Source organism: Pseudovirgaria hyperparasitica (genome assembly GCF_010093815.1).
Source record: "Pseudovirgaria hyperparasitica strain CBS 121739 unplaced genomic scaffold EJ05scaffold_13, whole genome shotgun sequence".
NCBI classification, from domain to species: Eukaryota; Fungi; Ascomycota; class Dothideomycetes; order Acrospermales; family Acrospermaceae; genus Pseudovirgaria; species Pseudovirgaria hyperparasitica.
This window is the reverse complement of record NW_022985561.1, coordinates 671,487-698,844: the sequence shown is the minus strand read 5'-3', so window position 1 is coordinate 698,844 and position 27,358 is coordinate 671,487. Positions and strand designations below refer to the sequence as shown.

Sequence of the window (27,358 nt, the reverse complement as noted above, 5' to 3'; positions counted from 1 at the left end):
CAGGCATCAACCACTTATGACTCGCTTAACGCATAAAGCATGACTCGTTGCCGATGAACGCATTAGACCAACGAGCAAGACACAGTCACATACAACACCAGTCTTGATCGAAACTTGCCACCGAGCTCGAAGTTTACTACCTCCCTCTATTCGTACATAAGACCTGCGTGACCCATGATCTGTGGGAACGAGTGTGACCCTTTCCCGCTACCTAACATTACCTCCATCCTCAAGCTCGGTCCGCCGTCTACACCTCCGATGCGATATGGAAGATGACAACGCGCTCGAGGAGCGCGAAGAAGAACTCTCCTCGATTGCCGCCATATTTCCAGAACTGGAACTGGACGACAAAGAACCATTTCGCGCGCGCCTCGAAATACCAGTAGAACTTGCGTCGCCACTGCGAGTATGCTTCCCCGCATCAACAGACGGTGAGAAACCGCCTGTTTTTCCTACACCACCCTCCTCAGAAGACGACGGACATGCTAGGTCAGGAAAGGAATCTTCAAGAAGCGAGCTGCAGACTCATGATTTATGCTTCCTTCCCGCTGTTCGGCTCGACATCGCCCTTCCGCATGGGTATCCGGAGTCCGTACCTCCAGAGTTCATTCTGCATGCTACTGTGCCGTGGGTCCCACAAGCTACTCTAAATGCATTACAGCAAGAAGGAGAGAAACTTTGGGACGAGTATGGGCATAGTCAGGTTGTGTTCGGGTACATCGACTTCCTACAGCAGGCGGCCGAACGTGCGTTTGATCTCGCCTCGGGAGACCTTGCGATGGAACTACCTGGGTCAATGCGGCTCATGCTCCTGGATTATGACAAGCTAGCAAAGAGGCGGAAGTTCGAGCAAAGCACATACGATTGTGGAGTATGTCTCGAGCCGAAGAGAGGGTCTTCGTGCTATAAAATGGCTCGTTGTGGGCATGTGTTCTGTGTGTCCTGCTTGCGAGATTTCTATACAAGCTGTATCAACGAAGGAGACGTCGTGAGCGTCAAGTGTATGGATCCCAGCTGTGGCAAAGACCCTAAACTTACGTCCAAGAAACGAAAGCAGCGGACTCTGGGACCAAGCGAACTCCTGCAGATTCCCTTGGACAACGCCCTCGTGAAACGCTACGTTAATCTCAAACGCAAGAAGAAAATCGAGGCCGACAAGACAACCATTTACTGTCCCCGCAAATGGTGTCAAGGCCCAGCCCGCTCAACAAAATACCCCAAGATCACCTCTTTCGACAACTACGCTGACTCAGACTCCGAACCTGAAGATGAAATACAAGCACTACCTGACATCCCACCTCACGACCCAAATAAGATCGACCGTCTCGCTATTTGCGAAGACTGCGAATTTGCATTCTGTCGCGTCTGCCTTGCGGGTTGGCACGGTGACTTTGTGCGCTGCTGGCCACGCACTGCTGCTGAGCTCTCTGAAGATGAACAGGCTTCATATAACTATATACGTGCCAATACTTCTCCATGTCCGACCTGCAACTCTCCTGTACAGAAAACACACGGCTGCAATCACATGACGTGTTTCCAGTGCCGCTCGCATTTCTGCTACTTGTGCTCCGCGTGGCTCGACTCCGCGAATCCGTATCAGCATTTCAACAATCCGGGTACGTCATGCTTCCAGCGGTTGTGGGAGCTGGAGGAGGGAGATAATGGGCAGGGCGCACATTTTGATGGCCCGAGGGCGGCGGAGATTGCGGCCCTGGAGGTGTTGCAGGCAGATCTTCATGCGGAGGCGGAGGCACTTGTTGATCAGAATGAGAATGTGGTTATTCCGGAGCATGGGCGAGCCAGGCAGGAAGCTGAGTTGTTCGCTGAAGCCCTGAATGAACTCCATCTCAGACAGCAGGACGAACCTGCTGTTCGCGTTCCAGACCGGGCGCGCGGTCCAGTACCGATTCGAGAGCTGCCGGGTATGAATTTTCGAATTATTCCGCCGCGAAGGGCTGGGATTGAGCGCTTCATCGAGATGGCACTGAATGACGAGGAGGATGCTTGGGATAGCGATGAGCTGGATGACAGCGATGATGATTTTGCGAATCTTAGGTGACATGCGAAGCGAAGGTCTAAATTTTATAGTTGACCTTGTCTTGACACTCTTCGGAGCATATCCATCTTGAACATGTTTTACAGCGAGCACAGTAGGAGTTTTGAGATACGGGTTGGCGCAAACCGCCCCTGAATATAAGACAGGTTCCATCAATGTTCAAGTGAGTACGAAAAAAAATCGATTCAAGATTACATATACATAATTATTCTTATATGCTCCATATGCTATCTATCATCGTGATCCATCAGAACCGTCAAGTGCTTCAAATGCTTATCCAATTCACCGACCAACATCGCGAGCTGTTTATGAGCGCCAAACGGAACTCCGTATAACATAAAAAACGGACACAATCCATCAAAATTCCTCGAGGCACAAAATACAGAAAACAGCTCCAAGCCCTTCTTCAGCTGTGGCTTCGATGTCGGTTGCAGCAGCCAGCTCCCCACTGTCGAGAAGTCGCTGCCATTTCGATTGTCGCCGTCGAGGAAATTCTCGTCATTCACTGTAGTACTGTTAACAAACTTACTACTACGATACGTGTAAAGACACAACTTACATAACGCCACGGCCGCAGAAATACACAACAGATGCATGTACGCCGTGACTCTGTACACAGAGCGGCCAGGCGGCAGTCTGCCCCGACAGCTGTATATATCATAGCCGCTGCCCAGCGCCTGCAGACGGTCCAGGATTCGCTCGCAGGATGATGACTCAACGATTGGATCGTACATTCTCTGCCAGCCCCTGCAGTTCGCCTTGCCGTTCAGGGGCGTGAGTTGCAGGGCTAGACGATCTGATTTCGCGGTGAATTGTTGCAGTCCCTCGACGGCGCTGGCGTGAAGCTCGTTCAGGGCGGCAATGTACTGCTCTTGCGGCGGGTTCCTGATGTCGTTCTTGTCGAAGGGCTCGGCGGTATAGCGTGTTTTGAGGCCGTATTGGTGGTCCTTGATGGACTTCCATCTTTTGTGAAGATCGGTGCCGTGTGTGAATGTTGACCGGATGTTTGGAGGGCTGGTGTACCTAGGGGGGTTTGGGACAATATGGTAGTGGCCTTCGAAGCGCTCGGTAAGCCTTTGTTGGAAAGTGCGTGCGGGCTGTGCCACGAGGAAGGAGAACATCTTGTGTGTGTTTGTGTGTGCGTGTGGTATAAGGAGGATGCTCGAGAGTGCAGGCGATATGCTCCGTCTTTATTGTGGGAGGCTCTGAGCTCTGAAACCTTGTGAAAAAATATTTTCCTACTTGATGGCCTGGTTCCATGGGTGTGATAATAGATAGCGTGGTGAATTATGGGAGAGGACCATAGTTGACTTGTTAGTAGGGGATCAAGCGCGGTGGAGGTGAAGGGGATGATAGAACCATGGGTTGACCTGTTACTAGTATGAGTGATAGTCAATGGATAGAGAAGACATCTTTAAGTAACAGTATGTACTTGTATTGTTTACATAGTTTGATACCGGGGTAATCATCGATCATTCATTGTCTTTGGTCCATTCACTATCATTAGCTTGGTGAATCAACCTCTAGGGACAATGTGGTCGACATAGTCAACAATGTCGCCACATAGACGCATCTGTGTCGCTACATAGAATAGATACAATATTGCGCTCTGAACGTCTTACCCCGGATCACGGATGTGGTATCCATGGTTCAGGGTCTCGATCGGTACCATGATGCCTGCTAAGCACGCATCAGCAAATCCCCAGAGATATAAATACTCGACAGCTTTATTCGTCTGGGGTCAAATCGTTCTCATCTCGGAGTTCGTTAGAATAGGCTACTCACTCTTCACGCCTCTTCATAATCCAGACCAAAACGCACGATGCGAGTCTTGACCCTATACGTTGGCCTGCTGTCTGTCTCTGCTCACGCAATATTCTTGAGCTCCAATCAGACGGTCAGCGAGAGCTCCAATGAGACTGCCAGCGGAGACTCCAGTCAGACTCTCGACCGTGGCTGGCTTGATCACAAGATTTTAGGACTGGTCTATAGACTCGATAATCAATGTGCGGTACGTGTTCCTCGCGGTAGACACTTCTCACAACAGTATTACTTCATTACTAACGCATCTTGAAGCGCAATTGCTTCTGGCGAGACCGTCCTAAGCCCAAGACATTCGATCTCCGCAAGATCACACGAGAAGATTTCTGCCTGGATCGCGACCATATTATGGAGCCATGGCTTCTCTGTGGAATCCCGTGTGCCATGACGTGTGGCGACCTTGATAAGATCATCGTCGGTGAGTATGAATATCGACTAAAATAATGGTACTCATCAAATGTAACAGATACAGCACGCTGGTCTACACAGATCTGTAAAGGCATTGCGGATTGCTGGAATCCTTGCAACGAATTCGCTATGAATGCTATACCGGACAGAGAGACTTGTGAAGCCATGTAATGGGAAGTTTTCTTGTTAGAGCCCCCTAGATACTCGAACGACTTCGTATGGCTCAATCAGTCGGTTTATATATCTGTCACCATGTTACTCCAAGACAGACGGTTTGTGTTGAGTAAATAGCCAGAGAGAGCATGAGAACAAAGACTCATCCTCCATATATGCAATAAACTATAACGCCTCTCAACTGTGTATCACAGCCACCACCTCAACCTCATACAGGATCTCCTTCGTTGCCAATGAAGCCACACCGACAACTGTGTCAGGCGGCCTATGGCCTTCACCCTTCGAATCCATAAACTCGATCCAGAGTGGCGCCCATCCCCTACTTACGACATCTTTCTTGTTCAGCTCCGCATCGCCGGAATCCTGCACGATGTAATGCCGCACAAAAGTGATGTCGCGAGGAGTAGCCCCGGCAGCGGCCAGGGCATTAGCAACATTTTCGTAGGCCTGCGCGGCTTGGTCCAGAAGGCTTTTATTATGTTTGAAGTCGTGCTCCGGGTGTCGTCCGATTTGACCCGCGATTGTGATAAGTTTGCTGGTTGGAAGGATGGGTGTTATGCATACTTGGTCGTAGGATGGTGGTGGGGCTGCAAGGGTTTTGGGATTAAAGGCTTGTGGTTTGTTTGAGCTCGCCATTGCGTTTTGAGAAACCCTCTGTATCAATAGTAGTGTAAATAACCAGTCGATAGTTCTTGAGGACTTATGTGCGCAGGCATAAATATATCTGTGTAACCATATTCAGATGTTTAAATGTCAACAGCTGACGAATTTATGCTGACCAAGCTTGGAGGCCACAACAGGCAGTCTCCAGTTTTGCGGCCTTGGCACGCTAAATCGCAGCACTAAACCGCAGTTCTCATCATGTTCTGTTTTTAAGGGGACGTACTCGCACTTCCGTGTTGCATCTCTCTCTAGTCAATGGACGAACGCTATCGCCTAAGTCACGCATACTCTTCTGAGTTGTTCGATACTCTATACCTACCCTTTTAGCGCCCGAGCAATCTCAGAGCGGCTACCTTGCATCGCCTTCATTCTTCTTTACTGTCGGGCAACATTTGATCAGTAGCGAATGCTGAGTCCTAGCAGGTTAATATGAATATCATTCAATGACATTCATCAGATGTAAAGGTTAAGGCAAGGGGAAGGTCAGGCGCAATGGTGGTCAGCCATGAAAGAACTGCTTCAAGCAATACGATGCGTGTGTCTTCGTACAATCTAAGTATGACAGGGGTGAGCATGGTCTTGACCACATGGAGCTACTACTAAGGCCATACAATTCGCTTAGTGAAGGAGGACGACCGATGGAGAAAAAGGGCACTTGGCCAGGAGTGAGCCCGCAAAACCCGATAGATAGCTATTAGAACCGAGGAGGCTTAGGAGAGCCTGTAAGAGAACGTAGTTCAAGCCGCTAGCATTATATAATGTTGCCAAACACGCAAGTAAAACTGCTAATGCCGCTTTAACCACACGAACCCACCAAAGCATAACATATCCAGCTGCTAGGGCAACCACATTCATTACTATGTGGATCTTTGCTAGCGATGAGCAGCTTCTGAATCTAACATCGTAGGGGTGTTTCTTGAGCTATATTGATGCTGGATTGCCACACGAATAGTAAAAATTAAATAAGTAGTATCTTATCCTCTGAAAGAATATATACGTCGAATTGCCTAACGACCTTGATTCAAAAAGTACCAGGAGTGAATTCGGTAATACGCAAATTGGTATCTGTAAAATCGATCTAGTTAAGCTGGAATGGTAGATCACGGTCCCTATCTACGCTCGGAGAAAGCATCTTGAGCCTTTCCATTAAATTTGTAAAGCGTAGTGACAGATTTGACGCCCTCGTTGGATTATTATCTTTACATATCTGGATGAATTGACAGAAAGGGCCGTAGTCTATCCCAAACCATATTTCACATCTGCATCGCATTTTCATTAAAATGCCAGGTTTTGTTTTCTACTTAGTCATGTTAATACATATATATAGGGTCCTAATTATTGTGAATCGACTCATTAAGCACTTGGCAATGGTATACGTACCTCTATAGGTAGGTACATTTGCGATATATCAAGCTTGATATGTATATTATTGATGTCATGTCAGGACATATAGGTGAGGAGGTCAGTCAGATATATACAAAATAGGCTTTATGATAGCGTAGAATACTAGTAGTCCAGGTACCGTAAGCACTCTATAACGCCATGAATAACCTAAAACTATTTCATGTCATCATCCATATGAATACTAAAGCTTTATGTCACGACACAATCCAGGATGGCGGGAAGTTTCTCTACGAATATGAGGTATCCACAGCAAAGCTCACTTCTGGACGGACATCTTGATGAAATAAATCCTTGTTCCTTGGACGGCAAGGTCTCTGTTCCTATCTCCTATTTATACACTTTCTCACCCGCCTCCTCCACCCACCCCTTCCCCCTCTCTTCTACGAGCTCAGAGCCCGCTTGCACAACCTCGTCATGCCCCCCTCCCTCAACGCCCCCAACGCCTCCTCCACCGCCTTCTTGTCGTCGGTGCTCCACCGCCTCGTCCTCTGATCACTCTTCATGGCCTTGATCTGGCCCTCCAGCACCCCAACCAAGTCCCGCCACGCCAGCGCCAGCCCCCGCGGCACCGAAGGAACATCGCCACGCCTGCCACGCGCGGCCAGAAAGTTCCCCCAGTACCGCAGGAAACTGGCCTCGAGGGCCTTGTGCCCGTTCTTGCCGGGCTTCAGGATGTACACGATCCCGTTGGCGCTGAGGGCGAGCGCCTTGTTGTCGTTGGACAACGCACACCTGACGGCGTGCACCTCGGAGCGAGGGCCGCGCGCGCTGACGAGCAGGGTGAAGAGATTTGTGCAGCTCTCCATGAGCGGCATGTCACAGAGCTTGTTGGTGAAGTGCATCTTGCGGAGTGCGTCATCGCCGGCGCAGACGTCCGGGGTGTAGGAGGAAGGTAGTAGGACTTCTTTGGCCCATTGCTTACTTGTTTCGCGGACTTTGTTGAGTTCTGCCATGGCGAGGGCGGAGACGCGCGAGCCAGTGTAGCCGTAGAGACTGGCACGTAGCCGAAAGACGGAGGTAGTAATACCGTTCAACATATGCTTTATGTCTTCGTTCCAGGAGGAGGCAGGTAGAAGGATCGGCCACACAGATGACAGCGTTGGCATGTGGTACAGCCATTTCAAATTCTTCAGACCGAGAACGGAGCTGTGAATAAGAACTATAGGACAGTTCAGCTTCTTTGCGGAGGCAGTGATGAAGTTGATTTGTTCGCTGACGGTGGAATTGATCGGAGCGACATGCTTGTCGGTGAGCTCATATACGCCGTTAATGGTGACAGCGGTGTACTTGACTTGAGAATATCGTGATTCGCATTCGAGCATATACATGAGCATTGGAAGGTATGCTCCATCATGCCATACTACTTTCTCCCGGCCTGTCGTCTGCTTTATGCCCAGTATCGCTGAGGTGACAGAATCCATAGCAGTCTTCTGAGCAGAGCGCCAGGTTTGAAATGCTTCACTTTGCGGATTCTTGAGGTGGTGGCCCGATGGCGGTCGACCAGCCTTGTTGACGATTAAAACGACTTGTTCATAGCTATAGACCGACTCTGACAGCTTCAATTCACCCTTGCCAGTGGCGAGTTTCAGTAAGTCGCGTACGTCTCTGGCTGGATCTGTGCTGGCATTCTTAAGATCTTCAGCGACCACAACGAGCGTCGGACTACTTTCCTTCTGTTCTTCTGAGAGCAGTCGCTGTATAACCGCATGGACAAGCAAAAGCTCATCCTTACTACCCGTGATATGGTAGACATGTACCGAACTATCATTGTCGGTGCATTTGGAAAGGATTTCGCTTGAGGCGTTGCGGAGTGATGAGTACTCGGTTTCAGGAATCAAGTCTGAATTCAGAGCGCGATAGAGACCAGGAAGTGTCGAAAATGGCATCGAAGACCATCCTGCTCGTCTGTGTTTAGACGTTGTGCTAGTCTGATAATTAGGGTTGTCCTGATACCACGACTGTTCAGTACTTGGGTATCGCTCATTGTTGCCCCAGCCCCATGTTTGATGATGTTCGGGATGATCCCAGCTTTGATGGGATTGATACATGTCGTGCGATGTTCGGTAGCTGCAAGCAAGTCTTCTAGCAGGGAATAGTCGTGGAAAATTTGCGGTGTGTGAAGAGAAACGAGGGCAGAGAGTGAGGGCTAAAGTGCGTGAAAGTGTGTGATGACTAGTAGGTCACTGTTAATACGGGTTCCGTGCTCGGAGCCAATCACCAGGGCTAGCTTTGTTGTGGCCAGAACGTGGAGATCTTTCGCAGTACAGGCACTTGGCCTGTCAATGGGATGTCAACTATTTTGTTTGATAAGTCAAGATCGCATTCTCCACCCGGTTTCTACCTGCTTTATCCGACTAACGACGATATCTTTTGGCGTTGTGACATCGGTAATTTTGCAGGTTCAGATTGAATACTAGGCTCAGGAGGAGCAAATAAATGAACATCACCTGGATTTTGTCCCTGGTAGCCTAGAAGAAATTGCTTGTGTCTCCTTCCCATGCGCCACATTCACCAGTTCGTGTCAACGCCTTGAATCAATAATCTCACTAAGGTCCAACTCCGCCTCCGTGAGCTTGTATCTCCTCCTTGTTTAATTTTTCAACCTTGCGGCTGAGCAGACCTCTCAATTCCGGGCTTATCACTCTTTCTTTCTCGGCACCTGTGCTGGGCTTGGTCCCATTCGCTGGAGTTCTTCCACTAGATGTCCCCGAAGAGGCGCCTACATTGCTTGTCGAAGAAGCCTCAGGCTTACGCTGTCGCACAGAAGGACTAGGGAAGCTATGCTTCTTATCGACTGCCTCAACGGTGCGTTGAAACCGTCGAAAAAGAGACTCAGCTCGTACGAGTGTACTTGGAAGATCCATGGTATTAGAGAGCTCATTTACTAGAGGGGTAAATCAGCGCATCCAGCAAGACAGCGTTCATTAGTTTACTTACTGTACTTCAGGACCTCGTCAAAATGTTGGAGATGTTGCATGATCACATCACGATGCTTTTCCAATATGGCGACCGCAACGAAGAGATGGTAATTACTGCTTAGGTAGTCTGTCCAGAGCGCTTCCCAGAGCCGTAGTACGTCGAGCCATTCAAATTCACGTTTATACCAGACGAGTAGCATTCTGAAGAAGAAGAAAAAGTTGTTCGAATCCGCCTTCTCTAGGTGAAGGTATAGCTTTGGATCAACAAGTTGAACCAGGTGATCGAGCGTCATTAATTGCTTGCGCATACCGGACTGGTCTCGGAGAAAGTTGCGTTCCTAGATAATATCAGTATGCGTTTCGGGACCCGAATCTAACCACTTGCCATGCGTTCCATGAAATTTACAAAGCACCAAAAAGCGACCGCGTCGTCTTGCATCACTGCATATATGGGGGCCAACAGATCACTCATACCCTGTACGTAGCCAAGGTCTTTATTATACTCGTTATATGTCAAGAGCATATCTTTCATTTGTTCAAGATGAACATTAGTACCAGTCTCTGCAAAAGGCGAGTCAGGGTCAGGGTGAGGTATGTCCTCGCCCTCGAATATGGGAATATGGCGATCTGTTCGGTGCACATCTTTCTCTACAGCGCGAACCCCAAAGAATGGGACATAGTCAGCCTTGGTCAACACTTTACACGGTGAAAAGCTGCGTACCTATACGATTCTTCTGATCCTTCCAATATTCGTTCTCTTCTGGTGTGCTGTGGCCCTCTATCATGCGTTCCCACCAGGCGCCTTTGAGCCTGATGTATTCGTCCCTTCGACTATTCATATAGGCCTGACGCTCTTCGGAGTCGCTGTCCCAATTGTAGACTCCGAGGATGAATAACCAAGCCTCTTTTCGAACTCCGTCATTGAGATCCAGTCCGCCATGAAATATGCGCTCCTTAACCTCGTCCGGTGTGACCTGTAGTGTGCCCTTCGAATCGAAAAAACCTTTCCACTCTTTCATGGTAACGGGCTTCCTCTTCTCGGCAGCTGCAGCACTGGATTCTACGTCTAATATCTCAAATTCTCCCACCTCACTGTCTTCCATCTCCAACACATCTTTCGCGGTCCATATTCTTTGGGTGCGCTCCCTTTCACTCTGCTCGGCTATACCCATGGCCCATCGCGCTAGATAGATTCTAGCACTGTCAAACTCATCTTGCAGAGTCTGCACTTCCGGGTTCTTGAGAAGTCTCCGCACTTGAGGCGGGATATTCTTACTTTCTGCAACCGCTTCTGCTGTCCGCCGCGTGAAAGTAGTGACCTGGCTGAGCTTTTCCAAAAAGTTCCACCGCGCCTCCTTGAGCGTCTTCGTTAGACCATCCATGCCTCCATCCCTCTTTTGCTGTGCCGAGGACGAACTAGCTTCTTCCTGCTCTCTTTTCTTCATCGCTGGGCTCTTACTCCCAAACGATACTTTGTCCTCATCTGAAGGGGCGATCAGGAATGTGCTCGGATCCGCGGAACGTTCTACGGCAACGTAGCGTTTAAGCCACCGAAGCACTTCGTCTCCTCCCCAAAACATCCCGCCGCCATCACCAAAGGGGTCAAAGCTCTCTTTTGCCAGCTTCTTCCGCTGCATGATTGTTGACTGGCACTCACTGTCATGAAAGAAGAGTGCCGGAAAACTATCACCAGCCCTTGTATTTATAACCACACTACCAAAGTACCACCCAATACTCGGTGGTCGAATCAGTAACGAATAGACTTCGCTGACAGGAACTGCAAAAGCGTATGCACCTACGGCATGGCCATGGGCTGTGGTTGTAGGGGGAGGAGGAACAAGGTAAGATTGTCGTGGAGGCGAGGCAGAGTCAGAAAGGTCAACTTTGACATAAGTATCGTAGGCATCGCCGAGGGATGACTCGGGCATCCAGGCGAGAAGCAGTGAGGAGGACGTGGTGGGCTTGGCAGATGACGATGAAGGTGGTCTGGCATCATTGGAGATTGCTGCTTTCTGTTGTACTAGGGCAATGAAGCCTGGGATATTGTCTTTGGCCGAAGGTGTTGGGTGCACGTAGACCTATAACATGCGATCAACACAGCGCGAATGTATAAAGCAAGTATACATACTTTGCTTTTAGTATATAGAAGCTTGACACCCTTACCGCTGCTAGAGTGTCTTATGGTATTGTACTCGCCCTCTTCATCGTCGCTGAGATCGTAAAAGGACGCTGTAGGAGAAGGCGGCCCACGAGGGGTGGGTTGAGCAGTCATGATGGGTGTGGCAAGCACAGAGAAGCCTGCTCAGGTTGTTAAGGTAGGGAGGTGGAGTCACGAAGGTCGAAGGTTAAGATCTGAACTGACGATGTGAGTTTGGTAGAAAAGTGGATAGGAAGTAATAGGAAGTCTGGAGTCACATCACAAAGAGGAACAGGACCACATGCACAAACATGGAACATGGAACATGGTCATGGAGGTCTGTCTGTCTTGGAAAGATGACGACGCGGGCAGAACACGCGGGGTTTAGCGATGGCGCAGGCGCGGAAGCTTGCATGGTGGAGCCTGATGTGTCAGGTATCAAGGCCAATACGGATGCGGATATGAAGTGTAGTGCATTAGCATGCGTACGCGTCCATGAGATCTTCGCATCGTTGACCGTGAATGGTATAGGCATGGCAGGTTGCTTCACTTAGGCAAACCAAGGTAGAATACTGCCAACAGTATCAGCAGCACTATGAGGTGCACACGATTGAATCTTCAGCATTATGACCATTCAAGTCGGAGTTTAATCACTTGCCTTCAACGCCTTACAGTCGTCCAGTACCTAGAAGAGGATATCATGACCCAAACACCATCCCTCAGCAGCAAATCATATGCATATATAAACGTAAGAAGTCTCATATTGTAGCCCATGAGACGCAGGTAGCAAGTCGGCACACAGTCGTGCTCATCGCATTCGGGGTCCGCTTGGCAGCCCACTCCTGCCATTACCTGGAGGTCTTTGTGGAGCACCATATGAACGTCCGCTGTTGTCGTAGGCACCTCCACCATAGTTGTCGTCACCTCCAGCCCAGGGAGAGTTCGCAGAGACGTATGGATTCCCACCACCGCTTCGCCCGCCTCCACTGGCTGAACCGTAGCTGTTGTTCCGATCCGACTGTGCAGAAGAGTAGCTGTTACCACGATCAAATGCGACCTGTGCACCCGCCTGACTGAAGCTAGGATTCGACGCAGAGCTTTGGCTGGATGCTGTGCTTGGTGCTGGGCTGGTAGACCTACCGGAACCCCAGAGTCTTGCCTTTAGTCTTTCTTGGGCGGAACCCCCGCCGCTTGGGGCTGGTGAGGCATTCATATCTGCGCGATTCTGGGACATTTGGCTTTGGTAACTTCCTGCTCTTTGACTAGGCAGGGGCCGTTGCTCGGAATACGAGTCTACCATCGAAGGCCGTCCTGGCGGTTGTAACGTTCGACCTGCCGCCCCACCGCGAGTGGCAGCTCCTCTCCGGAGAGATGCTTGCTCTTGCGGAGGTTGAGATTGCTGTGGTCCATCCCAAAGATCACTGAGACCCCCACCTCTTCCACCAGCTGCAGCTTGCGTGCGGCCTGATGTAACGAATTGTGTAGGCATTGCTTGGGGTGCTTTTGGGTCTGGTGGCAGCCACTGAGGAAATGGCTTTCCTTTCTCAAGGTAGTATGCTCGAAGTACTCGGCAGATATGTGTGTCATCTTCGGTATCGCCGTCAGCTTCGCTCTCAAGTAACGTCCGGCGAAGAGAGTTGTATCGGGACGTAGTGTTCGTGAGCAGATTAGAAAGATACGAAGACATGATGAGCGAGCTCGCTGCTTAGATCGAAGCTGAACGACGAACAGATTATTATCTCTATAATTAGAGACGGCTTCGTCAAGAACTTGGAGAGCTGATGTGTAGCTGGTGTGTCTAGGTTAGTACGTCGGGGGTGTGTGTGTGCTAATGCTGGAGATGAAACATAAGTACAGAAAGCTCGGACTTGTTAATCATGCCTGAGGCATCAACAAAGCCTACCTAGCGCAACTCCACCAACTAGAACCAGTCCACCTCCGTCATTTATTCCCAACTTAGTTTCAGCTCACGTTAAATGCGCTTCGCAAAGCTTTTTTCAGCTCGATATGCAGCATTACTCAGTCGCGCAATCTGCTTGTAGCCAGTCCAGGAGCGTTCCCATACTCTTCGAGTGTACGGATCTCCTGCGCAGATAGACATGGATACAGTCCGGTTTGAACAAAGGCGGTTTAATTCACCGCAGTATCGTCTGGACACGCTCTGTATGCCATACAATCTGGCGTGGCTGGCTGTGTTCTCAACGCTTAGTCCACTAACATATCATCGATGCACAATTGGAAATGCTTCACCCTGAATTGGGTCTCAGCTGTCACCGCCTCGTTCGGTCAAGACCATTTGTAAGGGAACTTCAGAGTCTCATCAAGCTTGAAAGCCAGCTCTGTTGACCCTATCCTAAGCCAAAAGATGACATATGTGGCAGTGACGGCGACGCCGAAAATCTTGGGTCGTGTGGCTCTAACGTGCCCGAAGAACAGCTCTACTGTAACCAAACACGGTCTATACAAAGCACTACCGGCTTGATTTAGAGACTAATCTTATATACCGTTTGATCTGCACTCGCCACTTGAGGAAGCTCGTTTGATTATCCTATCGCACTGCCCGAAGAGCCATCGCAGCACTGCCAGGTATGGCCAAGCCATGGAAGGATATTAAAGATATGGCACAGATCGGCCTTTCACAAGAGTGGCACTCCGCTCTCCAAGAGCTTTGCATGTTCGATGGGGACGAATTCGACCACAGGGACGTCTCCCTGTGGAAGTACATCTTGAGGAATCTCGAAGGCCTCAGTAAAGTTATCGACATTGATGGCCTGCTCAACGACTATGACCCCCATCCCGCTCTGTTCCATGCTATATTTTGCGACATCCGACTGATAAACTACGACTTCCAGTTTGGTTTGTATAGGACTTTTGAGGTTGCACCCGGACCATGAGACTGACCCAGCACAGCGAAGTTTCTTGAGTCTCGACTCACTGAACTCCCTTTCACTGAATCTGTCGCCTTCCAGCAGACGTTCAAAAACGGTTTTTCCGATCACCTCCTCTACACCGAATGGCGGAACTCGTACGCACTTGTCCCTGGTCGATCTGTAAACGCTACAGGCGGTCTGAAGTCTGTACCCTGGCTGAGGTATCTGTACGACCATTCCACTTTTCGAGATGAGGACTATGAGAAGGCATTCCTAGATGCTGGATACCATCGTGCGAGACCAGTCGAGACCTTGGGTAGGCTGGAACAGCATTTGTGTAGCCTCGTGGGTGGGAGGCTAACAGTCAGCGGTGAGACGGTCGGCGGTACTGATGAGCGCTGGAAGCATCTCGCATTGTGCGCAAGTTCTTGTCAATGGCTGCGGCTAGCGCCTGTGAGTCTATAGGAGGCAACTTATAGTTATCTATGGAGCTCCTCTAGAGGTCGGCGGATATGATTGTATACAACCCAGGGGGATTGAGACTGTATTTGTAGTTGACCAGTAAATATATATCTGAAATGTAATTTTTTTGAAAGGGTTTCATTACATGGGATTAAGCCTTTCTATTAGATCAAGTTACTAGTAAGTCTTTGACTTGAATTAATATTATGTAGATTTCCTTCAAGTGTCTATATAGCTGGATTTATCTAGATCGTTTTTGTTAGTAGATCAGACTAAATAGCGAACTGTCTACATATACTATTATATTATCTATGTTGTGTTCAAAGCGAATTCTCTGCATTCCATTCTTGCTCTCGATTTTACGTATAACGGACGAACATTTTATCCGTCGTTTTCCTAGAACCTAAGTCACTAGCACTAGCACGCGCGTGTTCTCTCCCTAATCTTTATACCTAGAGCTCTTTCTACTTTTATAGCTATTCTAAGTATTTAAGAGCTTTAAAAAGTAGATATAATAATTAATTAGATATACCTCTATTCCTCTATAAGTTTATTTTATTCTTATAAAGTTCTTTTAAAGAGATAAAGAAGGATCTTAAAAAGTTCTTAGAAGAGGGCCGTATGAAAACCGTATTAGGTTCTAGAAAAACTACCTTCGTCCTCTTCTCTAAGAAACTAGACCCTCTTATTATAGAGTAAATTAGAGAGTATAGAGCTTAAAAAGTATATAGGATTAATCGCCTTACTCTACTCGATAAGTCTCTATAGATATTATTATATATAGACCCTTATATAGAGGTAAAGAGGTAAAATAACTATCTAATTAGGGTGTTAGAACACACGCGTGAAATTGAAAAATGCCAAGCGACTCAGGTTCTAGGAAAACGACGGATCCGGAAGGCGTAGTTCTATTGGTCGCGCATTCACCAGATCACACCTCTCAAACAAGTTTGTCCAGACGCCTCAGAGATCCTCTCCCATAGCTTCGTGTACGCATCAATCCATGGAGTTGCCGAGGCGCATGACGTTGTTTCCTCCACGCACTCGGAGGAAGAACAAGCACCTTTACATTAAATCTGGAAGGAGCCATGACATACAAAGAGAGGTGGACGCAATATTCTTTGTCCGACGCCATACAGCCATTCCAGTGCCTACAGTCGTCGAAAGCCACATCCAAGGATCTCGCGGTTGGTTTACTATGCATGCCATCGAAGGGGAACCTTTATCTACGGCATGGGACAGCATGGGCGAAGATGCAAAGACAACGGCTCAAAACGAGATTCGCGATTACATTCGACAACTACGTGCACTTCAAGCACCAAACCCTGGTTATATCGGATCTTGTATGGGTGGGGAAGTACTTGATCATCGCCTGAACAATGGTATGCCATGCGGTCCTTTCGGCTCAGTATCGGAGTTCAATGACTTTCTCGTGGCTCCAATCCTAAGATGCCCTAAGCCTGAACTAGCGACGTTATATCGACAAAAACTCTCGAACGATTACAAAATCACCTTCTCTCATGCGGATCTAAGCGACGAAAACATACTTGTTGAACCGGCGTCAGGGCATGTCACTGGAATTATCGATTGGGAGATGGCTGGCTGGCGGCCTGCATTCTGGGAGTACACTAAATCGTTATTCGGAGACAGACTCAGCCTTCGTTGGAAATGTGTGATGGACCATGTCCTAGAACCTTATCCAACCGAATTACAGGTCGAAGATATCCTTCAACAATTCTAGCTTAATGGAAATGCAACTACACGCCTAAACGTCCTCTTCCCGAAGCCAATACCTTAGTGCAGCATCACTATATGTGTCGTCCACAAATCCTTCTTCCCGAAGCGATGCTAAAGCTTGCAGACTCCAGTCTTGGCAATTCCACCCCGATGATTCATCCTTCGAGATAGGAACAGCCTTTAAGAGTTCCTTGAAACGCTCATAGCGCGCTACAGGAACAGCACCAATCTCGACCTCGGCCTTGATACTTCCGGGTGCGTGAGGGACAACTTTCTCCTCTCCCTCATAGTAGAATGCCCCTGGCATTCCATGAAGCTGTAAAACAGAACCATCACCACGCTCAGTCCCCGTTTGGAGGAAGAAAGCCCAATGGTATGGTCTGTCTTTCTTTTGGTCGTCGAAAATTTGGGGTCGTCTAGAGGTAACGATGTGAAGTGAATAGCTCATGATTTTATCTTTTGGTATAACTGCCGGATCTGTTATTCAGTTAAAAGGTAAAACTATGAACGTAATCTAGGCAGTGGAGCATACCTATGATATTTCTTGGAGCTCGAAGAGGAGTGAGTGTATAAATATCAAGTCAAAGGCTTCAGCAGGCAGACTAGCGCTCGAGCACACCGTTGACTCACTGAGATACTATGTTCAGAGAGCCTGAGTCGCAAACAATGCTTCAACTACTGCTTTATGAGCTACAACCACTCGCTCTAGTTGAGCTTACACATTCGCCACTTTACAGCCAAAAAAAAAACAGGTTTTGTTTCTTGACATTCTTGAGCTTATGTCTTCCGCTAGGATGTCGTTGTCGAACGAAATCAAGTATATGTGGCTGTATGAGGAGGCCTGCAGGAGGCGCAGGAGCGCTTCTGCCTAAAGTCCTGCGAGCCTTGCGATGGGAAACTCGGACAATCTAAGACTGAATAAGTAGTTCTAGTTGAGATCCTATTAGTCAGCCGGAACAGACTTCATAATCTGCCTTGGTTCGCGCTGTAGCCTGTATTACCCGAAAAGATCTTATACCAAAGGGACGTATTATATGTGCTCGTCTCTGAACCAAACTTTCAGTATGTTTAGGCTCTACCCAGGTACATTTAGTGGCTCAAGTGAGCAGGAATCGGGATCTGTAATGGATGTCTTATCAAATCAGCACTAATATACGCGAGAAATTCGACGACAAGCCGTAAATTTCAAACAGCGTGCATCAGTGTGGAATATAAAGTAGCCATGCTGCCGAGCAGGCGTTTGTAGGCCGACATCTATGTCCTCGGGACACTTATCTTGCAAGAATGCAACGGATTCTCGAGCCTGGCCGCAAACGCCACCAAGTCGAAGTGTAAGATGCCGTACATATATCGGAGGACTCGTCCTCAGCAGCGCCGTCCAACTTCATGCTAACTTGTCAATATTGTTCTCAATAACACAAGGGGGATGAAGTGACAGAGCAGCATGGATTACATATACTGGGCGCTCCGATAGATGCTGGCGCATTGCACAATTGATGTAATCTGCGCACGGTTGATCCTATCGCATCCGGAATGATCTCCGGCCGTGGGGGTAGAACGACATGAGTGCTTACCATAATACAAGCCCGCCGAAGGGAGAACCCACCGGCGGAGGAAGAGTTACATTATCCTTGTCCTAAAGATTTTGATGCTGTAATTCTCGGCGATAGGGCAAGGGAGGGGGGTGGCATTGTTGTGTTTAGGCCATCAAGACAGCAAGACTTTACGGTAAAAACTTAGGCACATTTCCGCAGAATGCGTCTCGAACAACGGCCAGACCACCAGGAAGGATTCAAGATGGAGTCCGAGTATTCCTATCGCGACAAACACCCCTTGTGACACGGCATCGGAGAATAGCGCATCGCTCCGAGTCTGACGCGGATATGTCATCGGAGGCTGTCAGATGTCGAATCGCAAGGTATTCCAGATCCAGACTAGCTGGCACACGATTACAGCGCGAGGGCAAGTTATCGAACTCCAATATGCGACAGACTAGCGATGTAATCGAAAGGTGAATGAAGAGAGCCTCTATTTATATACATATACATAAGCTGAAATCTTTGTCCGGCTTCGGAGAATATCATGTCCGGTGTGCTGCTGTCGACTCCCTTAAAAAGAAAGGTAATCTACCCATTTTGGCACCTCCTGAGTCCGCGCGCAATCGCAGAACTTCTTACATTTCCTAACCCGGCTCTCCGACGCTAGTCCCAAACCGCGATCGAACCTCGGCATGTGATGCGCAACTGAAGCTCAGACTTACAAAAGTTGAAACATAGCCTGCAGTAAACTCCAGAGTCGATCTGATATCTTAAAGCCTCGTCGCGCAGACTCACGTTCTTTTTTGCCCTTTTCCCCTTCAATTGCGTCCGCCTCCATCCCGTACGACTCTCTACTCCCTCTTCTCCACCATGGCCAGCGGCGCCGTCCTCAACGCTCTGTCCGCGACAAGCACATACATTCTCAAAGGCGCAGGCGTCCAGCCACTGCGTGCATGGCGAGCAATCGGCGTCGTGCTCGCAATCCTAAGCTGGAAAAACCTGCCCTTCGTCTGGCACGTACGTCTTCTCCCCCTCTCTCAATAACGAATCTCTCCAAGCCAAAAAAAACCCCCTCAACGAAGCCAATCTCTACAGTTCCAATGACTAACAACCCTCTCCCAAAACACAGCTCCGCTTCTACCGCGCCCTAATCCACCAACTCGTCTTCCAAAACGCGCCCATCCCACCAGGCTCCCTGTTCGAGCCCGCAATCACATCAACGCGCACCTCGCTCTGGGAAACCGACTTCAACCTGCACAAGTCCAACAGCACCTACTTCTCCGACCTCGACATCTCGCGCACACACTACATGGTCGCGCTGCTGCGCACGGGCATCTACGCGTCGCGCGACCCGGCCTTTGACGACGGCACTTCGGGGCCCCGCGCCAGCATGGCGCTCGGCGGGGTGAGCTGCCATTTCAAGCGGGAGATTAAGCCGTTTGTCAAGTATGAGATCTGGACGAGGCTGCTGTCGTGGGACCGCAAGTGGATCTATCTGGTGTCGCATATCGTCAAGGCGGGCGTCGTCAGGCCGAAGCACTATACCTTGCAGCCCGGGAAGAAGGCGAAGTTGGCGGGGAAGAGGGAGGAAGAGGAGAGTTTGGAGGAGCGGAAGGAGAGAATTAGGGGCGCGTTGTATGCCACGAGTATTAGTAAATATGTGGTGAAGAAGGGGAGATTGACGATTCCGGCGGAGACTGTGCTCGAGCATTCGAAGTTGTTACCGCCGAAGCCGGCGGACGTTGGGGAGCTCGCAAAGGAGGCACAGGCGAGTGTGGACACGGCGTCGAATGATGCGACGACAAGGGATGATCTCGACGAGTCCTTTGTGCTGGCGGAAGGCATTTCGGACTTCACATGGGAGAAGGTGGAAGCTGAACGACTGCGAGGTCTGAAATATGCGGAGATGTTCGGTAAGCTGGACGAGCTACATGATGACTTTGATGGCGGTGCGAACGGTGCTCTTGGAAGATACCCAGACCTTTTCTAGACCATACATAACATAGACCTGCTGCATACATAGTATAGTATAGTAGATATAGTAGATATACCAAATATGCCATCAGGGGTTTCTTACCCTCTTGACATAACTAACTGATAGAAGTCATGTTCAGACATCACTTTACCCATCTTGCACATCATGAAAGGAGATCTCGTTGGCTTTACCTATGACTACTCAACTGCCAACTGTCTCCGATACCAGTCCGTGTATTAGCATCCTCCGCATCCGCCCGTCACGACACCACCACCCGCTGCTACATGGCCCACGGGATATACGTATGAGCTACCCCTGGGTTGCTGTAATGCTGCCTTCAACTTCGACTTCTTTGCTAACAGGAAGGAGACTTCAGTATCATTGGAGCAAAGAAAGAAGAACGCTTAAAGCTCCGACCTACCAGACTTCGCGCTGATGCCGACTTCCTTCCAAGCAGCAACGACCTGCGAAGCGTGGGGCCCAGCATTGAGTACCGTCAAGTCGGCGAACTGTTGGAAAGTGGCGTTGGACTTCAACTTCCCGCCAGTGAGTGTTTCATACCAGATGGGACCGGCACCATCCCAAGAGTTGCCCCCGATTTTGGTTGCCGCAAGATAGAAGGCCTTATTCGGTATGCCGGAATTGATATGGACACCGCCATAGTCACCATCTGCAGTGTTTGGGAGCTTCTTGTAGTCCTCTAGAGCGGACGTCAGCATTTATCATACCTGGTTGTTGTTATTGGTTATGCTTACTCATGTGAGCAGGCTGAGGATCCTTTCCAATTTTCGGATCATTGTATGCCGTTCCTGGGTTCTGCATGTCGCGAAGACCTCTACCGTTGATCCCAGGGCCCCAGATGCCCTCGGCAAGGATCCAGTTGGCTTCAGCGGCTGGCTTGCCTAGCTTGTATTGTTTGACCATGATGCCAAAGACTGTTTCTTGTCAGAACGAAGTTATCTTAGGAGTCTCGAATCATACCGTCAGATATGGACTCGTTGAGGGCACCAGGCTGATTTTCATATATGAGGTTGGCAGTGAATTGAGTGACAGCGTGCGTCAGTTCGTGACCAATGCTGCGACCGTCAGTTATTGAACTATAGTAAGGTAAGACCTGAATGCATACACATCGTCTCGGCTTGTGAACTGGATTAATGTCAGTATGGCTGTATAGCTGGAGAAGGAACCCAACTCACATCTCTAAAGATAGTACCATCACCATCACCTGCGTGTGGGTCAGCAGACAGGACAAGCGAGACGAGAGCTTGCGGTGAGGATCATACCAAAGACCATCTGCTTTCCGTCCCAGAACGCGTTCTGAATTATCATCAGTCAACAGTGGCAGGAAACTCATGAAACTGCTGGACTTGCCTGATATTTTGTCCCTGTGAAGCTTTGAGTCAGTACCCGCGGTGAGTGACATGTTCTTCGAGGGCATTACTTACCGAAATGAACAGAGCCAATCAGCTTTGCACCCTTGCCATCAATTGAATTCCGTTTGAAGACATCGTTGAATAGCTTGTAGGTCTCTCCAAAGCCGTCGTAGCATTCGTTTGGATCGTTCGTACTATCTTTTGATGATTCGACCGGCTCCGAGCCCTCCGTGCGGAGAACAACATCTCCGGGAAGATCCTGAGAGTTATCATCGTGCTGAAAGTCGTAGATGGTCCTATTCAGGCCGCGAGGACGAGCTGCACGTCCTTCAGTGTCATATTGAAGGGTGCTTAGTGCAGCTTCCTGCTCCTCTGCGTTCCCAGCCTCTGCTATGGCGCTATGAATATGGGGTGGGATGATAGGGTGGCTATGGCCTTGCTCACCTGAAGCGGTACGAGCCGCTTCGCATCGCTGAAACCTTGCACCGCGGAGGCTGTTGGTGTGGTCAAGTGTTTGACGGTGCATCTGCTTTACTTCATCGTCGATGTCGTCGGCATCGACTACAGCTCTCGAGATCTGAGGAGGGATGATGAAGCAAATGCGGTGGTCAGACATTTCGTTAGGAGCTATCTGCATGAGTGATCAGTACAACGGATGCATGTACGTAGGCAGCTTACCCACGGTTGATGTGATTGTACGTGAAGTGTTCGTCTTGAGATTAGGAAATCGACTGCTTAGGCAAGAAGAGGCTGCTTGAGGACTGAGAAAATGTTAATAATGAGGATGATGATATGTTAGTATGAGGATTGAAGTTGGAAGTGAAAGTGAAAGTGAAAGGTGAGGAGATATAGGTCTTTTTTCGCGAAGCAGTTTCCTAATCCGATCTGAAGAAAGGAAGCTGCCCTGCGACTAGGACCAGAAGAATACATAGGAGAAACAGCGAGGCAGAGACACTTCAGAATGCAACTTACTTGTATGAATTTAGCAGAGGTGACTGAGGTTTGATACTGGTAGAGAGTATGTAGTTAGAGGGTGAGTTGAAGTATTTATGCTGCTGCAGAGGTAGAGGTAGCTTTGATTATCGATGATGGCATCAGTCTAATTGACTATCTGTATCGTGATTCACATAGTAGAACAGGTTTCGACGAACTCAGACAAAGAAACCCATTGTCCAATACGTCAGGCGCATGGGGGCAATGGGTCTCGTGCACTCGCAGTTCGGTACTAACCATGACCCTCACACCGGCCAGGCCCCATATTTACAGATACCAGAGAGTGGATACACTGAGTACGATCGTTATGCGGAGATGCATCTTGTTGGGGATTGGTAGGGTACATTCGAGCGTGTTGCACGTCTCCACAGATTGTTGCTCCAGCCTCTTTGTCCAAGTCCTCTCCGCCAAGACATGTCCTTTATCTCACTCCTAGTCCTTGTAGTGGCGTAAAGCGGGGTGTCATTAGAGGGTCCTATGCTTTGTTTCCTTTCCCACACGCCAGTTGCCGTCTGTGGATGTTGCAGCTGTCAGTCGAAGATGGTGTTCTGAACTGTCTGTGTGAGTGATTGGGCTGATGATCCACCGTCGTACGACGACCGCAAAACCACAAACGTGAGAACATCCACCATCCAGATCATGGGACCAAAAAGTTTAAGAGAGAGTAAAGCCAGGAAACAAAAAGAGAGTAGATGCGAGCATCTGATAATCCGCCCACCAGGTGACCGGTCCGCTTCATAATCCGCTGTGCCCGAAGGCCACACCTGGGAAAAATCCGCAAGATTTGGTTAAGACAGGTTGAGTCTGTAAACAATATACACGAAACAACTGTCCTAAGTGGGAATCGAACGTCTGCCCTGCCTCAGTGTAGTTCTGGTCTGCCTTTAAAGTTATAAGCCATAACCACTAAACCAACGATGCAGAGTTTCCACCCCATTCCCGAAAGTCCTTGGGCTTGAACAGCTTATATAGTGCGTGAAGATGTGTATACTGGTCAGGGCATCTGTACTGTTGAGCTGTTGAAGGTGGAACCTGAGGTGGCGCCGAACAGCAGCGGCGCGTCGGTGTTTGTTTTGACAAGTGAATCAGCACTTCCATCGGAAGCGTGTTTAACGAAGCGTAACGCCAAGCATGTTCATTGCCTAAGGGTATTAACGATCTATAACGCTGTGACGGAAAACATGATAAGAAGTGACAAAATCGTAAATGGTTACTATTCTTTCCATCTCGCCAGTCCTTCGGTCTCCTCCTGCCACCAGGACTTGAACACCTCGAGTCGGTTCGTGCGCTCACGAGCGATCTGCTTTCCGGTTTCGGTCTTCACTGTGTTACTCGATTGAACCAGGCACGCTGAGATGGCACACATACCTTCATCATACTTTCAAGCTTCTCAAGCTTATCGCCGAAGTGCTTAATCGTTCCATCCATGCCCTCATGAGGTCGCTTCGCACCTCCAAACGTAAACGCGCGGCCAATGCCAATGGCTCCTATAGCATCTAAGCGATCGGCATCCTGAACTATCGCAAGCTCCGGATTTTGCGCAAGGATAGCTCTCGTTAGCAAGGGATTCTTGGTTTCGATCGAGTACGATGTGTTCTTTGCTATCATCTGGACTTTCAACGCAAGAACGTCAGACGCACCGCGCTCGAGCAGAATCTCAGCAATCTGATTTTCTGTATAAGCACCCGACTCATATTTCTGGTCGCCAATGTCATGAAGCAGTCTATTTCAATCAGCAATGGCAATCACGGTCATCGTATCATTGACGTACGCGGCAAGAAAGACAGCGCTTGGGTCGTACTGAGCCTGGGGATAATTTGTGATTTCAGTAGTGTAGATCCGGTTGGCAAGAGCGAGCACACGCAAAATATGGTTGAAGTCATGAGAAGCATCAAACTTTGCCATGTAGGTCTTGACGTATCCTTTCACAGATTTGAAAAGCTCAAGAGTGTTCCGAGGGAGAGGCAGTGTATCCTCCATGCTGAGTTGCACGTTGCTTATCGACGGTGGTCGGTTTGGAGTGTTAGTGCTCGACCCTTTTTGTTGTGTTCGGGTTGGAAGGTTCTGACGCTTCCGATAGTCATTCAGCCAATTCACACCTAATTCTGGGATTGGGCCTCTGTCACGATACACCGGCATGCTTTTGTACAACTCGATGGCTTTCGCTTTGAGAGTGTTGCCGTGAACAGGTATACCATCGGCAAAACACTGCTGCTGCCACTGGTAGAGAGCTTGCTCTAGTTCTGGGAACTCTGCCGGCGGAGGAGGAGGTTCGCTTTGAGTGGTTGATCCATGGTTGTGTAATGCTCTCACAGGGTCAGGAAGGTGTAATATCCAGCCATTTTCGTACTTTCGCTTGGTTCCAAGTACGCGCATGGGACAGTCCAGCTTACGGGATTCTCGTTTCCGCTTGCGCATCTCGGGAGTCAGATGATGTCTGTTGCGATACACGCCTCCGAGGTCGCACGTAAGCCAGCAGCGCGAGGGTTCACCCTGATGCTTTGAAGAGTGGCCGATGACAAGCGTGTATCCATGGGACTCTGCGAATTCCTTGGCTTCGGCAATCATCTCTTCTCGAGTGTTGAACACCGCGGGAGGTGGTGGGGGCATATCAATATTTGCATAGTTGGCTTCCCATTGCGCACGTTGATTGCTCATGCCCTCATCATTGACGCAGGACTGAGAAGGTCGCTGAGCCTCAGAACCGCCATGGTGAGCAAGGCCAAGTGATGGGCTGGACTGCGCGCCGACAAGATTGAGGAAGTTGTTGTCGAGGGAGAACTCCATTGATCCTGGCGCAATGCTGGATATAAGGCTGGTGTGGCCGTTAGAAGATGTAGACGCGAAAGTCCGAGATGCCTGATGGGCGCGTAATCGACTCACGCGCGGGGGTCGTTTCTCCCGGACTCAGTTCAATGGGGTTCAGGTCGCTAGATCGACTGGAATATGTCTCTTTTAATGCGCAGAAAATCAGTCTTCATAGAAGCAGCCTCGCGCGTGAGACACTGCGGCGTGGTGTATTTGTCGTGGCCGGGACACATATGAGGTGTGAGCACGGTGGTGGATTTACAAGGGGCGCCAGCGCCGAGCCGCATCACGGGCACCTCACTATTCCCTTTCGATCACCAACCTCGGCCTGAGAGGTGACGACGCGACTTGACGTGGAGCGCATTCACACAAGATATTCTGCTCTGGCGCATTTCTCGTCCCTCACATCCATCTACTTTGTTTTCTGTGGGAGCGTTCTGCCGGGCCGCCATGTACAAGCAAGCGTCGGTGAAGCTTCACGAGAGCATATCACTTCCACCGAAGTGGCTGGGGATGTATGGCGACTTCATAACGAAGAATGCTAGTGCAGTCTCGCAGATTGAATCGGGACTCCGCTCATTGACGTACATTATACCTGGTGCGTAATAGAGCCGTGAACTACTACCATGCGCATTACTGATATCTACTCTCTAGGACGCTTCCGAGAGGCTGAGATTGCCTCTGAGACTCGTATGACAGAATACCCATTTCTACCTCTACAGTAACTCACAAATTTCAGTTCACAGCAGTGTACAAATCCTGTCCCTATATCACGACTCTCTCCTATACAAAGCAGCATGTCGCCTCCCTCTCGCGCGACGGCCGCACCCCTCGCCGCACAATCGCTACACTAGATTTTGGACACAGAAGTCCCCAACGTATCAGCGCCTCGCGCTCATATTGCAGATGATCCAACACACCGAATTGCTATGGGAAATGGTCGCGAAAAGGAAAGGGGAGAAAGTGCGGTGGCGCATTGTGATCCTCTTGGAATTCGTCAAAGCTGTGTGCAGACTTCTCCTCTTGAGACTGACCAATTCCCGACCTTTACTGTCCCCGCCCCTCCCAGAACGAGAAGTGGATCCAAGCAGCCTGGAAGAAGCAACGCCGGCGGAGGATTTGATTGGCACGCCGCCGAGCGAACCATCAAGTGAGCGCTCCGACGATGCGTCGTGGACCATGCCGCGAACAGGCCTGTCGATGCCCTCTTTGCCAGACTCCACCGACATTTCAAACTATCTCCTATCGAAAGTCCTTACGGCGGACGATATCAAGCCTCCAAAAGCACTTCTCCATCGTGTCTCTGGTAAAGGCGAACTGGCTGAAGTGCTCTATATTCTTCGACCTGTGATTTACGCCATCGCCATGCAGAAATGGAGTGACAACAAGAAGGCGTGGCAGCCATGGCTGCTCGGGCTGAGCATTGAATATGGGGCGCGCCAGTTGGCGAAGAAGGACTTCCAGGAGCGACTCGCAGGCGGCTTGAGAGGCCTGACCAACCTGGAGAGGGATGAACTTCGCAAGAGAGGCTGGGCCCTCGGCTGGTGGGTTATGCGAGGAGCGTTCTACGAGAACATCACCAAGTGCGTACTCATGACCCCTGGATAATTGGGACGAACTGACATGTGACAGATCCTGGATACACTCTGTGACTGGTAGACTCCGTGGCAAGCCTTTGCTGGACCTTGTAGGGGGCGTCATCGAAGACTACGAGTTTCTGTGGGAGCAATATTACTTCCCGACCGCGACGATGTAATGTATTTCCATGTTGTGGGAATAGTCTCTTTGTAAAATCAGTTTGTCACAATACGGCCTGGGCCAGATCCTGGGCGCGCTTGGTGGAAAATTGTAGTTGATATGATCTGGTTGGGTATATGCATAGCGTGGAGCAAATATTGGAATGTATCGTACATAGTATTAGGGCACTGTGGACCAACAATGATTATCCTATGATTCGGATCTAGTAGCCCACTTGGCTCTCATGATTAAAGTTCAAATAATTGTCATAAATGGTTTTGCTG

The 27,358-nt window shown here is 49.4% G+C and overlaps 13 protein-coding genes across 13 annotated transcripts; 5 read left to right on the top strand and 8 right to left on the bottom strand.

Moving 5' to 3' along the window:
* Window positions 1–73: 73 nt before the first annotated feature.
* EJ05DRAFT_105025 (RWD-domain-containing protein) lies at window positions 74–2,314 on the top strand. The gene has a single exon (XM_033738968.1). The coding sequence runs from the start codon at window positions 266–268 to the stop codon at window positions 2,057–2,059; it is 1,794 nt and encodes a 597-aa protein (XP_033597988.1). The 5' UTR covers window positions 74–265; the 3' UTR covers window positions 2,060–2,314.
* EJ05DRAFT_488287 (uncharacterized protein) lies at window positions 2,284–3,177 on the bottom strand (the record flags this gene model as incomplete). Its single annotated transcript, XM_033745693.1, has 2 exons — window positions 2,284–2,561; window positions 2,616–3,177. The coding sequence occupies 2 exons, from the start codon at window positions 3,175–3,177 to the stop codon at window positions 2,284–2,286; spliced, it is 840 nt and encodes a 279-aa protein (XP_033597987.1).
* Window positions 3,178–4,297: 1,120 nt separating this feature from the next.
* Window positions 4,298–5,211, bottom strand: EJ05DRAFT_478522 (YjgF-like protein). The gene has a single exon (XM_033744477.1). It carries the CDS (start codon window positions 5,093–5,095, stop codon window positions 4,637–4,639), a length of 459 nt encoding a protein of 152 aa, XP_033597986.1. The 5' UTR covers window positions 5,096–5,211; the 3' UTR covers window positions 4,298–4,636.
* A 1,695-nt stretch (window positions 5,212–6,906) lies between these two features.
* EJ05DRAFT_488285 (uncharacterized protein) lies at window positions 6,907–8,574 on the bottom strand (the record flags this gene model as incomplete). The annotated part of the gene is made up of 1 exon (XM_033745692.1): window positions 6,907–8,574. The coding sequence occupies one exon, from the start codon at window positions 8,572–8,574 to the stop codon at window positions 6,907–6,909; it is 1,668 nt and encodes a 555-aa protein (XP_033597985.1).
* Window positions 8,575–9,072: 498 nt separating this feature from the next.
* Window positions 9,073–11,716, bottom strand: EJ05DRAFT_488284 (GTPase-activating protein-like protein gyp7; the record flags this gene model as incomplete). The annotated part of the gene is made up of 5 exons (XM_033745691.1): window positions 9,073–9,410; window positions 9,464–9,782; window positions 9,851–10,071; window positions 10,166–11,522; window positions 11,573–11,716. 5 exons carry the CDS (start codon window positions 11,714–11,716, stop codon window positions 9,073–9,075), a joined length of 2,379 nt encoding a protein of 792 aa, XP_033597984.1.
* Window positions 11,717–12,185: 469 nt separating this feature from the next.
* EJ05DRAFT_478521 (uncharacterized protein) lies at window positions 12,186–13,398 on the bottom strand. The gene has a single exon (XM_033744476.1). It carries the CDS (start codon window positions 13,266–13,268, stop codon window positions 12,390–12,392), a length of 879 nt encoding a protein of 292 aa, XP_033597983.1. The 5' UTR covers window positions 13,269–13,398; the 3' UTR covers window positions 12,186–12,389.
* An 801-nt stretch (window positions 13,399–14,199) lies between these two features.
* Window positions 14,200–14,916, top strand: EJ05DRAFT_502987 (uncharacterized protein; the record flags this gene model as incomplete). Its single annotated transcript, XM_033747346.1, has 2 exons — window positions 14,200–14,437; window positions 14,492–14,916. 2 exons carry the CDS (start codon window positions 14,200–14,202, stop codon window positions 14,914–14,916), a joined length of 663 nt encoding a protein of 220 aa, XP_033597982.1.
* Window positions 14,917–15,843: 927 nt separating this feature from the next.
* EJ05DRAFT_478520 (uncharacterized protein) lies at window positions 15,844–17,128 on the top strand. The gene has a single exon (XM_033744475.1). The coding sequence runs from the start codon at window positions 15,917–15,919 to the stop codon at window positions 16,652–16,654; it is 738 nt and encodes a 245-aa protein (XP_033597981.1). The 5' UTR covers window positions 15,844–15,916; the 3' UTR covers window positions 16,655–17,128.
* EJ05DRAFT_104917 (uncharacterized protein) lies at window positions 16,667–17,583 on the bottom strand. The gene is made up of 4 exons (XM_033738966.1): window positions 17,381–17,583; window positions 17,281–17,325; window positions 17,183–17,227; window positions 16,667–17,127 (listed from the first exon to the last, which is right to left on the bottom strand). The coding sequence occupies exon 4, from the start codon at window positions 17,096–17,098 to the stop codon at window positions 16,679–16,681; it is 420 nt and encodes a 139-aa protein (XP_033597980.1). The 5' UTR covers window positions 17,099–17,127; window positions 17,183–17,227; window positions 17,281–17,325; window positions 17,381–17,583; the 3' UTR covers window positions 16,667–16,678.
* Window positions 17,584–18,768: 1,185 nt separating this feature from the next.
* Window positions 18,769–20,283, top strand: EJ05DRAFT_513033 (uncharacterized protein). Its single transcript, XM_033748389.1, has 2 exons — window positions 18,769–19,205; window positions 19,318–20,283. The coding sequence occupies exons 1-2, from the start codon at window positions 19,059–19,061 to the stop codon at window positions 20,176–20,178; spliced, it is 1,008 nt and encodes a 335-aa protein (XP_033597979.1). The 5' UTR covers window positions 18,769–19,058; the 3' UTR covers window positions 20,179–20,283.
* A 29-nt stretch (window positions 20,284–20,312) lies between these two features.
* On the bottom strand, window positions 20,313–21,676 carry EJ05DRAFT_104957 (zincin). Its single transcript, XM_033738967.1, has 7 exons — window positions 21,609–21,676; window positions 21,447–21,493; window positions 21,360–21,388; window positions 21,290–21,309; window positions 21,145–21,239; window positions 20,919–21,098; window positions 20,313–20,863 (listed from the first exon to the last, which is right to left on the bottom strand). Exons 2-7 carry the CDS (start codon window positions 21,490–21,492, stop codon window positions 20,568–20,570), a joined length of 666 nt encoding a protein of 221 aa, XP_033597978.1. The 5' UTR covers window position 21,493; window positions 21,609–21,676; the 3' UTR covers window positions 20,313–20,567.
* A 2,066-nt stretch (window positions 21,677–23,742) lies between these two features.
* EJ05DRAFT_502982 (uncharacterized protein) lies at window positions 23,743–25,316 on the bottom strand (the record flags this gene model as incomplete). Its single annotated transcript, XM_033747345.1, has 3 exons — window positions 23,743–23,847; window positions 23,898–24,252; window positions 24,301–25,316. 3 exons carry the CDS (start codon window positions 25,314–25,316, stop codon window positions 23,743–23,745), a joined length of 1,476 nt encoding a protein of 491 aa, XP_033597977.1.
* A 319-nt stretch (window positions 25,317–25,635) lies between these two features.
* EJ05DRAFT_478517 (peroxisomal membrane protein pex16) lies at window positions 25,636–27,297 on the top strand. The gene is made up of 4 exons (XM_033744474.1): window positions 25,636–25,935; window positions 25,992–26,027; window positions 26,077–26,920; window positions 26,970–27,297. Exons 1-4 carry the CDS (start codon window positions 25,788–25,790, stop codon window positions 27,091–27,093), a joined length of 1,152 nt encoding a protein of 383 aa, XP_033597976.1. The 5' UTR covers window positions 25,636–25,787; the 3' UTR covers window positions 27,094–27,297.
* The last annotated feature ends 61 nt before the right edge of the window (window positions 27,298–27,358 follow it).